The sequence below is a fragment of the Pteropus alecto genome, unplaced genomic scaffold (genome assembly GCF_000325575.1).
Source record: "Pteropus alecto unplaced genomic scaffold, ASM32557v1 scaffold52, whole genome shotgun sequence".
Lineage (NCBI taxonomy): Eukaryota > Metazoa > Chordata > Mammalia > Chiroptera > Pteropodidae > Pteropus > Pteropus alecto.
The window spans coordinates 5808434-5822829 of record NW_006433941.1 but is presented as its reverse complement, the minus strand read 5'-3'; the positions used below and the strand labels follow the sequence as shown (position 1 = coordinate 5822829).

Genomic DNA, 14396 nt, shown 5'->3' with positions numbered 1-14396 from the left:
GGTAGATATAGGTCAGGCTGTTAATGTGAAGGTGCCCTAAAAACCCTGCAGCCAGAGACTAAGAAGGTGGTGTACAATCAAAGCTAGACAAAAATGGAGATGTGGCCTGATTTCACAGGTCAGGGAACTGTAGGCTGAGAGGTAAGTGAGGATTCACCTGGTCCAGTATACCTGCCCCAATGCTGGCCTCTCCATCCTCTGTACTGGCTTTCACAGGATATGTCAGGTGTGCTCACCTGCTTGGGGGATGGCTGGGGGCCGCTAGTGTTTGCTAAGAAAACAGACAACTCCTCTCTTTGCTTCTGCTTTCCCAGGCAGAATTTCATTACGCATACCCAGGACATGGCCCTCCTGAGTCGTGTCCCTCTAACCTCCGGTTCCTTGCCAGCACCCACTCCGTGTTTGATCAAAGCCAGCCTCTCAATTCCTTCAGCCTACTCCATATCCCTTGTCCAAATCTTCTCTTACCTGCTCTGTTTTCATTCAAATGAAAAAGCCAGCACTTCTCCTGTGGGCCTTAAGGACCCTGCAGAAGCCAATAAAAAGAGAGTGTTCTTGGCTTACCCAGATGTGTGACCTCTGGCAAGTGAACATATCTCTCTGAGTCACAGATTCCACAGCTATCAAATGGGGGGTGGGGCGGTGATGGTGTGATAGAGTCTCCCAGGTTGGAGAGTGTTACAGAAAAAGCATGTTGGAAGAACTCCTAAGACTTACCCAGAGATTAATCCTTGTGTGTAAACATCAGGCGGAAGGTTGGGTTTTAATTTGTGTTACTGCCCTCCAAAAGGAGCAAAGAAATTGGCCTGGTTCTACCTTTTCCAACCCCTTCTCACCAGCCGGGTGTGGCTAAAAAGGGAGGCAGAGCCGGAGTGTCTGTCTAGATCTTTTAGCTCATGTTGAGTTCCTACTGCCAGGGTCTTGGGTGAGGGGGAATCTTTGAATATAAAAATATGATAATAGCTAACATTTATTAAGCACTTATAGGCCAAACACTGCTCATTTTTTTCTCATAGTTTTTTTGAGATATAATTTTTATACCATAGAATTCACCCTTTTAAAGTGTTCAGTTCCATAGTTTTTAGCTTATTCACAAGGTCATGCAACTATTTCCACTAATTCCTGAACATTTTTATCAACCCATAAAGGAATTCCGTACCTGTTAGAAGCCACTCCCCATCTCCTACTTCCTCCATCCTCCATGTTCTGGCAACACTGATCTGCTTTCCGTTTCTATGGATTTACCTATTCTGCACATTTCATATAAGTGGAATCATACAATATGTGGTCTTTTGTGTCTTTCTTTTCTTACTTGACATAATGTCTTCAAAGTCCATGCATGTTGTAATGTGTCAGTACTTCATGCTTTTTTATTGCCATATAATATTTCATTGTATAGCTGTACCACACTTTGTTTATCCATTCATCTGTTGATGGACGTTGGGGTTGTTTTTCCCTTTTGGTGACTATGCATAGTGCTGTTGTGAACATTCATGTCCAATTTTTTATTTGAGCACCTGCTTTCAGTTTTCTTCAATGTATAAACCTAGGAGTAAAAGTCTGGGTTGTATGGAATTCTATGTTTAACATTTTGAGGAACTCCCAGACTGATTTCCACAATGGCTGTACTGTTTTACACTACTGTGCTATGTTTTACTTGCATTATCTCATCAGTCCTCACATAAGTTTCATGAGGAGTAGATAGAATTATTTTCCACTCCCACTTTTCAAATGGGGGAATTGAAACTCAAAAGGTTTTCGGCCCAAGGTCATGGAGCTAGTAATTTGATGATTCTTTGGCAAGCGTTAGCTGTGATCACTAAAGCAGTGTCTCTTCTCCCAGACCCTGTTTTGTACTGTCAGATTGAGGGCTTTTGACTATATTGTTCACGTGGTATACCTAATGCCTGGCACACATTGGCACTCACATGGTTATTGAAGAAAATGCCGTTTTTTCCTGTTCTTGGTGACTCGATCAGAAACTTAAGGGAGGGATCTGTTTTTTTGGAGTTTCTATACTCTACAGTTCCTCAGATTTCCACTGGGTTTTGTATTCTACTTTCCATACCAGTCACCACAGAGCTCCCATGAGCTTCTTGTCTCAAACCTCTTTCCTGGAGATTCCATGGCTGGGATATGAGATGTGTGGTATGTGCCAAGCAGAGGTGTCCTCTGTTTCCAGCAAGTGCTTGTCATTAACTTGACTGTTGGACATGTTCTGTCTTTCTGGTCCAAGACCACTGATGACTTGCCCTTTTCTCCTCTAGGCAAAACCTATTTATGGTGGCTGGCTGCTCCTGGCTCCAGACGGGACCGACTTTGACAACCCAGTGCATCGGTCTCGGGTAAGGGAATCAGAGCAAACTCCTGGGGTGGGAGGGACCGGAGAGGGGCCCATCTAAGGGAAAATTGACAGAGTGGAAGAGGGAGATGGGGAGTTGACAGTGGATCCAGGGATGGCCGTGGATCCAGAGAACACCTGTTTGGCAAACTTGTAGGTCCCACAGGAGAAGTCTCAATTACACATAGTTAAAGCTGGTGCTCCCTTCAAAATGAGAAGCTCTCGCATGGTGCCGCTTGTTTCATGAGTCAGCTTTAGAAATAGATAAATGGGAAAGGCAAAAGGGCAGTTCAGCAAATGTTTACATTATGCTAATTAGGCTTCCAGTTCCTTCAGTGCCAATGTCCTGCCTCCTGCAGCACTCTTTTTCCTTCTTTTCTTCATTTTTCCTCTCCTCTCCAGCTAGGGGCTCAGCAAAGCTGGCTTTGAGGGCCAGCTTTGCTTTTGCTCCTCTCCTGGGCACCCCAGCCCAGGGCAGGTCCCTGCTGTGCACAGGCTGCTGGAGCAGCAAGATGGTCTCACCAGTCTTATCCCTGATGAGTGGTTTATTCCTCTGCCAAGGAGCCCATTTGTATTTGACTCTAATTAAACACTTTCTTTCCTTTTCCACATGCTCTTTCAGGTGCTGCTGCCTGTACCCTATATATTGCTCCAGCTCTGCTCCCTTCATGTTTCCTGCTCCCTTGGAGAGCCTCTGACATGCCTCTTGGTCTCTGCTGCCCCTGGCCTGAATACTACACTCTGGGATAGGCGTTGTTGTGCTCCATAGAGCTCACATTGTGTCTGGGTTCTTTGGGATTCTTTCTAAAATGGGTTATGTCTTTAAAGACTACAAATTGTAGCCTTGGAAATGTATTTTGGGGGAGAGTTTTCTCCTGGACACCAAGCGTGGAACCAGTCTTCTACAGGTCCTCTTTGTAAGACCATTTGAGTGTCTTGTTCCTGCCACCCAGGCGGGGGGAATGTGTTCTAGTGCCTGCAGTAACCTGAGAGCAGCTCCCTTTCCCATTTATATTAAGGGCATACAGAATTGCCATTCTAGCTTCTAATGGAAAAATCATTATTATAAATGATGTAATTTTGGCCCAAAGCAAAGAGACGTGATATTTTTGTTCTTGCGTTCTCATCTCCAGCAAAAATTATGAGGAAGGCACATCCTCTTGTGGTACTTTTTATTCTGCTGTCAGTGCCATTGGACAACTATTGTCCCCCAGTGCCTGGCCTTTGGGTGGAGAGTAGAAAGAGGGCACTCTGCCAGTCAGACACTCTCTGGACATCAGAATCGTTCCCACTGATGTTGCTCCTGGTTTTTTTGTTTTGTTTTGTTTTGCTTTTTAATTTGTTTGTTTGTTTTTAGCCTAATTCTCCTCAATGAATACTAGAACCTGGCTGTCTTTTTCTCTGTCCCCTTTTTCCTGTGGATCACTGGAACAACCTTGTATAACAGTTTCCTAGATTTTTCCTGAAGTGGGGAATCAATACTTGGCATGCTCAGGTTATCCCATATCATGTCAGATAATTCATCAGATAGATATTGACACACATTACGTGATAAGCTCTGTGTTGGGTACATAAAGAGTACAAAATGGTGACTAAAGCATCACTGCTCCTGAGGAACTTGCAGATTAAAATAAACCAGGCATCTTGTTAAATCTCAGTAACTCGTGTGGAAACCACTGGATAGTTTGGGCTTTTCCCCTGACCCAATCGTGGCCATTCTTCTGCCTTGGGTCCCTCTTTTCCTGCCATCTGCCCCAGAAATATAAGCTGTGGAGCCTTTGTTCTTTAGATACAGGTTTGTCAGACACAGAGACTCAGCAAGCGGAGATTGGGGCCAGAACCCTTCTAAACACCCACTCTGTGCTCCTTTGCAGAAATGGCAGCGGCGGTTCTTTATCCTCTACGAGCACGGCCTCCTGCGCTACGCGCTGGATGAGATGGTGAGTGTCTTCCTCTGCTTACTCCCTGTCTCCAGCCTTCACCAAGCTCATTCACTGTGACTGCATTTGCGTTGTCTATGAGCACAGCAGCTGTGTGCTCTCACTGGGGCTTCTCTTTTGGGGCCTGGAATTTTTTAAGAACTTGCGGCAACTGGTAGAGATGACCCTTAAAACCCAGATCTTCGGTTTGAGGCATCTTCAATAGTCATGGGTGAGAGTAAGTGGTTGGGGAGGAAGTCACTTCTTTTCAAGGCTGATAGGAGTTTGACTTGTCCAGAGTACTCCCAGCTAGAAGTGGAACAGGCTGTGGACCTGCAGGGACAGATTTGGGACTGGCCCTGGGTCTGCGTGAAAGTTGAACACATGCACATTCACATGCTGTAGTCTCAGAACTGCCCCTAAGTTCCATTGCTGTAATTGGTCTTGCTCATCCCATCAATATTCAGAGGCCTTCTGGTAATGGGGTCATTGTTCCTCTAGTCACAAAGCCAGGGCATACAGGCTCCTTACTGCTGTGCTACCCACCTGGTTTGCTTTCTACTTCTGGGCTGGATGAGTGTTTATTGCTCTTAGTCCAGAAGAAACCCAAAAACCAACCAGGTAGAATGTTTTGGCATTTCTTTTTTCACTTATTTCATTTCCTTTTTCTGTAAAGAAGATTGGTCTCTCCTAACTAATCTAAAGTATGACTGAATTCCAAGCTTTATAAGGGTTGAAGATAGACGTTTTTAGCACCTTTTGTGTGTGTGTGTGTGTGTGTGTACATACATGCATTCATTTGGGCAGCATTTTTAAATTGGGACTGTCCTAGAAAATCTAATCATATCATGTAAAATAGATTGACCCCATCCCAACCAGAGTTCACTCCTTTGCTGCAGCAGTGCGATCAGGTTATGGAAATGTGAGCAGAGATGACTGTCCTCTCCAGGAACCTCATTGACAATGTGGACATTGGATTTTAGAGTGGTTATTACAGCTTACAGGTAAATAGGCCATGGGTCCTAATCTTTGTGATGCTTTCTCTATTTTGTTTCTGGGATGAATGAATGGGTATGATATTTAGATATGGAGTTAATAGATATGATAGCTAGTTCTTTACTGACTATCGCCTCATTGGTTCCTCCTTAAAAAGCATTTTCTTTTTTCTCCTTCGTGAGTATATTTATACAATGTAGATGGGCCACAGAGAGTTTTTTCCATGAAAACATCTGTGGTACAGAGTAGTTTGACATGACTGAATTGGAGGTGAGTACCATTGGGGTGATAGAACTCACTAGAGGTGGGAGCAAGGGAACTGATTCACTTAGATCTTCATTTCCTTTGAGGAAAGGAAGCAGGCCTGGAGACAGGCCCAGTGCTGCCCCTGTGTGTTCTAATTTGGCTGTCGTGCGAGCAATAGCCCTGACGTGGGAGCTGGGCTGCTATGAACCTTGGGGTTTACTTTGTCCTCCCTGTGCCTAGCTGACCTGTTCTGAAGTTTCGCAAAGACTAACAGTAGAGAAAGAGCCTCAGAGGTCATGGGATTACACTCAAGCTAGGATGGGCAGTGAACCATTCTGAAAAACTGAATTCCCTGGACTTTCCTTGGAGACGGATTATTCTGGTTAGAAAATCTTGATTTAGGTCTAACTGGAGTCCAGCACAATTCATTATTCTCTTCAGCTCAGTTGCACAAGCACAAAGAGAGTGGCTACTAGGGATGCCTTTGTGTCGACACAAACGCAGAGCGCATGCCGTATCCCAAGAGCCACTCCTAAATAATTGAGACTGTCGAGCCATGAAGACTGACACCTTGCAGTACATTGTGGTCTCCCAGCAACCTGGATGCTGATTGGATATTATTTCATGTGCTGCTAGGACAGAGGTGGGACTGTGCCAGCAACATGGGAAAAGAAAGAAGCCCCAGGAGAAACTTGGACTGCAGAGAGAACATTGGGGGGATGCCCACTTTCTGGAAGGTGACCTTGGAGCTGAAGAGACTAACCCTGTGAGCCAGTTAGTACTGATCTGCCAAAACTGGGCAGTGCAGGTACACTGTACCTCCGGGGAGTAGAGTTGCATTATTTTTATGAGTGAAAAAAAAAAAAAGTGGCAGTCGCTTTGAAATACTTTTAAAGCAACATTTTGTGCATGTAAGGGTTTTCTCTTATGTATTAGGAAAGTCCTATGAGGAAAGTTGCAAGGAAGCGTCTGGGTTGTATTTGAGAAGAGGCTGGGTGAAGAGGACAGTCAGATGCCAGCTGCCCGCTGGTTAGCATCAGCAGTCATTTCCATGGGGCTTACAGGTAGACTCCTGCTCCCTAGTGGTTTGCATCAGGCCTTGTTCTTCATGACTGCTCACTGGATGAGCACAGTCCAGAATTCTGGAACTCCAACCCAGAGGTCAACTTTCCCGAAACCTAGACTCCTGCCTTGACCTGGTCAGTGGGGTCTTGTGACCTGGAGCAGGAAAACTTTTCAAGCAGGCTCATGTGTGAACTGAATTCTAGCCATGCTGGAAGTTTTCTCCTTCACTACCTAGAGCTGTGGTCCTCAGTTGGGGACCATTGTGCTTCCAAGGCAATATCCGAAGTTATTTTTAATTCTCACAACTGTGTGGTATAGAGGGGGCTGCTACCAGCATCTAGTGAGTGGAGGCCAAGAATGCTGCTAAACATGCTGTGATGCACAGATCAGCCACCCACAAGACTGAGAAACCCTGTGAGATTGGGTCAGTAACTTATTTAAATTTTTTAATTTTTAAAAATTATAAATTTGAGTTGCTATCACCCCTGTTCTTAAAAGGTATGGAAGGACTCAGCCATCAGATTTCCTAGGAGTGAGGGAGGTGATAGGGTAGAGTTAGCTTGCTGGCTGGTGTGGTAAGTACCAGGCAGGGAATAAGAGTGGGTCTGTTTCTGGTGTGGAGGGGTTTCTATGGAATATCCCTGCATATCAGGTGACCACAGGGCTAGCAGAACTGCTCATGGGTGGCTTTTACCCAGGGAACATATAGGTACCACTTCCTGTGCTGTGCTCAGACTATCATGCCTGTATGCTGGCCCCATCTTGGTGATCTCCAAGAACAGCAGCTTTGAGCAGCTAGTAGCCACCACTGATCCTATCCTACCACTCCTGCCAAACTTAACTCCAGCCCTCCATAGCTAATCTACTGCATGTAGTAAATTGTAACATTTTATGGCCAGGCTATTTAACACTTAGTCACACCTCTTTCAAATTGTTACTTAGCTTTTACATAACATTCCTATTTGTATTCATTTGTTTAAATGGTATCTTACCAACCACATTGTGACTTTTTTTCCCCCATGGTTGGGCCCTTCATAATTTTTGCTACCCTTCTGTATTATGTAGCAGGCAGCTTAGATGGCACAGACCTAGTAAACTTCTTTTGAGTTGTACTAACCAAGCTTGTACATGCATTATTGCAGAATTTCTGCTTTCATCTTGAGAAGGTAGGAGCTAGGAGAGTTGTTGTGGGGTGCAGTTTATAATGGTTCCTCAGCAAAAGGGAGAAATGCCCTCCAGAGGTCTCTAGAGAACCAGTTAGGGGATGAAGTTGTCTGGGCCCCCTTTGCTGGGCCTGCGAAGGGCTTGGCAGCTGCCGTGGTTGTCAAGAGCCCCAGGAAGAGGGAGGAAGTGAGGAGCCTTCAGTCCCTGGGTCAGTGCCTGCCTCAAGAGCTGCTTCAAAAAGTGTTTCTGCTTGTCTGCCTCGGGGGACTGACTGTTGCCTTTTTCTTCTGGGCGGCTCTGTAATTGGACTAACCTTTGGGAATCACTTTTCCTTTTTTGGGAATTTTTTTTTCTCGATACACCCACATACCCTGTAACTGGTGGGTGTGGAGGACAGGCAAATTTCCCAAAAAAGGAAAAGAAATTTCCCAAATGCAAACTGAGGTGAGTTGAGCTCAGGGCAGCCTCACAGACAAGTGGGAGCCGGAGCAATTTGGCTGAGCCTTTGGTTTTTCGGGAGTGGATAGAGCGAAGAATCTACAACCCCAAACTGCTGTCTCTCTCCTCTACTTTTGTTTTTACCTGGGTAATCTGCCCATTATTGTACCATATTCTGCCACTTCTCCTTGAACTTTTGGGGACTGATGTAAGGCTAAGGTGCTGGTATCATTAGAGCCCAAAGGTCACTTTAGAAGGCTTTCCCAGAGGAACAGAGGGGAAGTGTTGGAGCTCTTGTTTTTTTTAATTATGGTAAAATATAAGTAACAAAATTTACCATTTTAACTATTTTTAATAGGACAAGTCTATGACATTAAGCATACTCATCATTGTGCAACCATCACCCCCATCCATCTGCAGAACTCTTTTCATCTTGCAAAACTGAAACACTGTCCTCATTAAACACTAGCCCCTCTCCCTCCAACCCCTGGCAACTCTATTCTTCTTTTTATCACTATAATTTTGACTTTTTAAAAAAATTGTGTGAGTCTAATGCTCTTGAACCCTGTCTGCTGAAACAAACTGACCCTGGCTTTTTCTCATGTAGAAACCGTGGTGGGATGGTACCCATGCTTCCATGGCAGGTGTGTGGTATTGAGCATTACCTTTTGCTATGTGAGGCTTCTCCCTTCTCTGCCTTAAGAGTCCTCGAGAGTCAGGAGAGACCAGGGCTGCATGATTTTGTAGAGGTCGTGCTGCCAAGGACTTTAGCCCAGTTCACATCCCTAAACATAATAAAGAAAACCCTTTTAGCTCTTGAGTATGTGCTTTTGGGGGGCGGGCAGCTGTGGATTTGTCCATCCCGTAGGATGTGAAGTTACTCTGTGCTCATGTGTAAAGCTGTAAGCTTGGTCTGAACACTCTTCAGAGGACATGAGCACTCACAGGTTGGATTTCTGGCTCCTTTATGGTTTGCTTTACAGTTTCCTATAGGACAGAGTCCCTAAGGTTGCTTCGACCTCAGGGTCTTTGCTCATTTTATTCTTGATATATTTTGGCTACTCCTGGTGTTTAGTCAAATACTAGCTAGCATCACCACATCAGCTCCACCTCAGATCATCAGGCATTAGAGTCTTGTAGGAGTACCAGTCCCTGGTGCCAAAAAGTTTGGGGACCACTGCTGCACAGAATCTAATACAAGTTTTAAAACTGATATAATCTATTGCTACTTTAGTTGAAGTTGCGGAATAGTCTCAGCCCCACCTACACCATTCCCTCTTCAGCTGAAGTGAGGAGTATCTCTAACTGGACAGACGTCCAGAGTTATCCACATGCCTGTACAGGCAAGACACCTCTTCTTGTGTTGACCATTTAATTAACTAACGTTTCCTAAATAATTAACTTGTTCCTTGAACATTTGCAAAAGTAGTGCTTTGCCAATGCTGACCGATGTATGAATAGCCATCTTTGGGTAAATGCTGAGGCCAATGCAGGTGCTCATGTTTGTAAGGAAAAGTAGAGACTAGCTGGGAGGCAGGCAGGGGGCCACTGGCAACTCAGTGGGCCAGGGCCCAGAGTGCTAGCTGTCAGGGTTGACATAGCCTGGGAGTGTGTTCAGGAGTTGTAGATCAGCCAGGGGTTCTTAGGTGAGTCCAATGTGTTGGTGTGTTTGGACATAGGGGCCTTAGATCGGAGTCCCTTATGCCATCTTTCTTTAATCATAACAACTAAAAATAGTTTTCACCTCTTTGGGAGGGATGTTGTAACAATTAATTGCTTAATGACTCTTAAGAATGTTGAAGATAAAATATAATCTGTAAGTATATATTATGTATGCAAGGGCTTCCTTGGCTGGAAGGTACTAGTGCAGTTCTTGAGGTGTTTGTGTGGTAATCTGGTAGTGAGTGAATTACAGGATGAGGGATGAGTGCTGGGAGGGGTCCCCTGTGCTCTGCCTCTGGGCTTCCTGCAGCCACTTTGCCTTAGAGCATCTTTAGGCCAACTTGAAATTTTAAAGTGAATGGACAAGGTATAGCATAGATGAACCCAGATGCAATTAGGAACTCTTCTCTGTTGTCAAAAGGTCAAAGGTCAACAGTGATGCTTATAAGTTCCACATGCCTTTTTCCTTAAGTTTTATTCACTACTGTGTATGAGACTTCATCCACTAGAATAAACCTCACAGATACAGGACATATTCTATGTCTCCTTGGGACCTTCTGTGCAAATGTTCTCTGGAAACTGGGAGCTGAACTTTAAGTCCCTCTCCTCCCCTCTTTTTAATATAAGTTGGGGAGGAGCTTGGAGACACAGGCTTATTATGACGTTTGAGCCTGGTGTGTATTAGAAGGTGCAGCCTTCTGCCTCTGGTAGCTTTTTCTTGTCATTTACAACTCTTTGTGCTGGCCTGGGTGACATTTTCCACATGTGCAACAACTGGGGTTGGGAGCCACCAGTGGTTAATCATGGGGCTCTTTGGATGAAGAACAGAGCAGAACTTCTTCTGGAGGTTAGAGCATACGGGCTTCTAGAGATGACCCTAGTCTGGACCTTCATTTTATGGGTAAGGAGACCCAGTGCAGGGGGTCACAGACTGGCCAGTGGGGGCTCAGCCAATAGTGTGGGGTGAGTAGCCATGTTCCTGATTGCCTGGTCCTGATTGAAGGCCTGCAGGTTGCCCTTTGGAGGAGTGGAGTAGGTGGAGAGGGAAGAGCTGACTGTTTTACATATAGGGGCCTGAGTCTGGGGTGGTGCGGACATCTGTACTTCCTGTTTTGGGGCCTTTTATATGGGTGGCCTGAGAAGAAAAAGTTAGAGAAGGACAAGAAGGAATGAGTGGGTAAAGAGGGTCAGGTGGAAGGGAATACATAAATATCTGCCAGGTGTGATGGGAAGGCGGCTGTACAGTAATCCTGAATCATTCTCAAGAACCAAGAGACAACGCAGGTCAGACATGATCCTCCTTCCCCTGTCCCTTATCCCCAGGACACTTATTTCCATGTGGGCCTCCCTCTACAGCAGGGGTTCCAAAGCCCAGGGCATGGCCTGTTAGGAACCCAACTGCACAGCATAAGGTGAGCTGTGGATGAGCAAGCAAAGCTTCATGTATTTGTAGCCACTCCTAGTGCTAGCATCACCACCTCAGCACTGCCTCAGCTCCCCCTCAGATCTTCAGGCATTAGATTCTCATAGGAGCACCAGTCCTTGGTGCCAAAAAGGTTGAGGACCGCTGCTCTACAGGACAGTGAGCACTTCAAGACATGGTCTGGTATTTGCATAGATAGGATATTGAATAATATGCCCATGTGTGGGAGAAGCTTAGGACATGTTGGCTGGCTAAGTGGTGAGTCAATCGATCTGCCATCGCCCTTGAGTCTATGTTGTAAATATTTTTAGAAGGCCTCCCCCTGAGAATCCACTTTCTTTGATTTTCAGAACACCTTGAGAAGACTTGGTGACTTCGTGTTGCCCAATGAGTGCCTTTTGTCTCACAAGGACAGTCCAGTGTGCCAGTGTGCTTACCTTTCTTTCCAGTTATATAAGTGGTGAATCAAGGACAGCAAAATAGTAATTAGCTGCCTGTCTGTGTTCCAGTGCCCATGAGCCATAATGAAATACTCACGTTCTTCTCGCTTTCTCACCCAGCTACTGAATGGGAAGACTTCTGGACACCCACGATTAATTAACAGGGAGCCCGATGATGGTTTTACGTCCTGTTGTCCACTTGGGTGCCATCTGTCCAGCCCTTTGAGTGTGCACAGCTTTTTTTAGTGATGGGAGAAGGTGATGGTGCTAGTGGAGCAGTAGTTCTTTTGAATTGATGGAGGGATTTCTGTGGCCCTTGCTCTGCCCTGGGATAGCAGCCAAGGATGGGCTATGATTGGCACCCTTGTTGAAGATCTACAGAGCTGTGGGTGGACTTCTCTCTGGCAGCTGTGACTGTGGCCTACAGGGTGAGCATTTGTGATAATGGGCTCCCTCCCTGCAGAGAGAGAAATGACTTCAGGTATTAGGAAAGTAAACTGCTTAGAATAATTAGTTAGGAAACTAATTAAGTAGCAGCAGGGAAAGAACTGTTGAAAAGAGTCATTTTATGGGAGTTAGCAACAGAAAACATTTGGTTTGAAAAAGAAAGCCAAGTGATTAGTACAGTGTGTCCATGTGTGTGCATGCAATGCTCACATAGTCTCACACATACATGTGTGGGCAACATGAAGCAGGCTGCAAAATCCCTGCACCCTTCTCCGGCCCCTCACACTCCACCCCCCCTATACAGGACCCCACTCTTAGTTCACTCAGCTCTTCCTGCCTGACCATGTCTTTTGCTTTGGACTTTCCTGAGAAATGGGCAATACTAATAGTCTGATAAGCCGATCCACTTAAGGTATTAATTATGTGTAGTCAGCTTAATGTGTTAGTGTCTTAATCTCTCCTGCCTTCCCTCTACTTCACAAAATACTTTGTCAGAAGAATCTTTTCTTTGGTGGGGAAAGGAAATGGATGTTCTTTATTGTGGGAAAGCTCTCTGAACCCAGGGAATGATTCCACTGGTGGAATCTCAGAAACAATGGTAAGCAAGTAAGGGTATATCAATGAAGAGGGTATCTTTTACATTATATCATGTATTGACCTACCCTGAAGGTCTGGTCCAGCCCACGTGCATATGCACATTCATGAATCATTTATTCATAAACATCGATTGAGTGCCTGAAGTGTGTCAGAAGTGAACTTCAAGGCGGCTTCATTTTGAGGAGTAGGGTACTGAGTTTTCTGTGGCTGCTATAACAGGTTGCTACAAACTTTGTCTTAAAACAACACAGATTTGTTCTCTTACAGTTGTGAAGATCAGGAGTTCAAAATCAGTTTCATTGGGCTAAAGTCAAGAGGCTGGCAGGGCTGGTTCCTTCTGGAGGTTCCAGCGGGGAGTCTGTGTCTTTGCCTTTTTCAGATTCCAGGGACTGCCTGCATCCTTTGGCTCATGGCCCCTTCTTCACATCACCACAACTTCTGGCTTCCATCATTGCATCTCATTCTCTTCTGTGTCAGATCTCCCCCTACCTCTCTCTTGTAAGGACACTTGCAATTACATTTAGGGCCCACCCAGATAAGCTGAGATAATCTCCCCATCTCAAGATCCTTACCTTAATCACATCTGCAAAGTCCCTTTTGCCAACTAAGGTCACATTCACAGGTCTCGGGGATGGGGACATGGGGTCTTTGGGGCTGTTATTCAGCTGGCACAGAGGATGTGATCAGAGGGAGGTAATGCAAAGTGCTCTGGGAACAGAGTAGGGCTAGCAGACTCTGCCTGGAAGGTTCCACAGAAGAGATAAGCTGGGCCAGATCCTAAGGGCTGGAGTAACATTGCCTTAGACCAGGCTGGGAGGTCAGTGGGAAGTGCTGGCCACCTTTGGGAGAACTGTGACTTTGGTGTTACCAGAGGGCATGGCTGCCTCCTCTTCACATCATTACTCTCCCTAGTAGTTCTTTCCTCAGCTCTCTTTCCAGCAGGGTTAAATAGTGCTCCTGGTTGCCACTACTAGGCATGAGATAGGCATCATAAACAGGAAAGGCAATATATAGTAGAGGGAAAAGAAAAAGATGGGGCCACCAGAGGTACCTGATCACACGGTTCCACCAGATGTCACATGGCTCTTTCTATGACTGTGTTTTCAGAGTGTCAGTCACAGAATGTCAGTGTAGGAAGGAACCTGAAAGGACTAGCTCCCTTTGCAGATTAGGATGGTGGAGAAGTGCTTTAACCCCAATCATGCAACGTGGATACTGGCATCATGGAGCTCTGACAGCTACTCTGACTCATGTCGTCTCGTTGAGACAAGTGCTTCAAAGTGGCAGGAGCTGCAAATAGCATAACCCAGTGCCCTTTTCATTGAGTGGCTCACAGGAAGATGAGGGAAGGAGTCTCTGCGCTGTCCTTGAGGAGTCTGTTGTCCTGTTGTCAAGGCTGATTTTTTGTTTACTTCTAACAAGTGTGGTGTTGCTTACCAAGCCCATGGGGCACTAAGACATGAATGGGCCAGTGCAGGTGAAGGAGGACAGAAATTCCCCAAAAGCCATGGAGGTTTTGAAGGACTTTGTACAATCCCGGATGTGACCCACCTCCAGTCACATGGGAGCACCGTCATCCTGGAGCAGAGGAAAAGAGTCTTCAAGACATAATTCCAAGGCCAAATTCTAGCCCGGCTTCTACTGCACCCGCTCTCTTT

The 14396-nt window shown here is 45.6% G+C and overlaps 1 protein-coding gene across 11 annotated transcripts in view; it reads left to right on the top strand.

The window, feature by feature from the left end:
- The window catches only part of MPRIP (myosin phosphatase Rho interacting protein), a 138244-nt gene that overhangs the window by 33023 nt on the left and 90825 nt on the right, over window positions 1–14396 (top strand). For 10 of the 11 annotated variants that reach the window (XM_025044390.1, XM_025044387.1, XM_025044389.1 and 7 more), the window contains exons 2-3: window positions 2268–2345; window positions 4216–4281. In XM_025044390.1, the coding sequence (XP_024900158.1) occupies window positions 2268–2345; window positions 4216–4281 (144 nt within the window). Of the gene's footprint in view, window positions 1–2267; window positions 2346–4215; window positions 4282–5159; window positions 5265–14396 lie in introns of those variants that run through there. The other variant, XM_025044391.1, reaches the window with a different exon arrangement.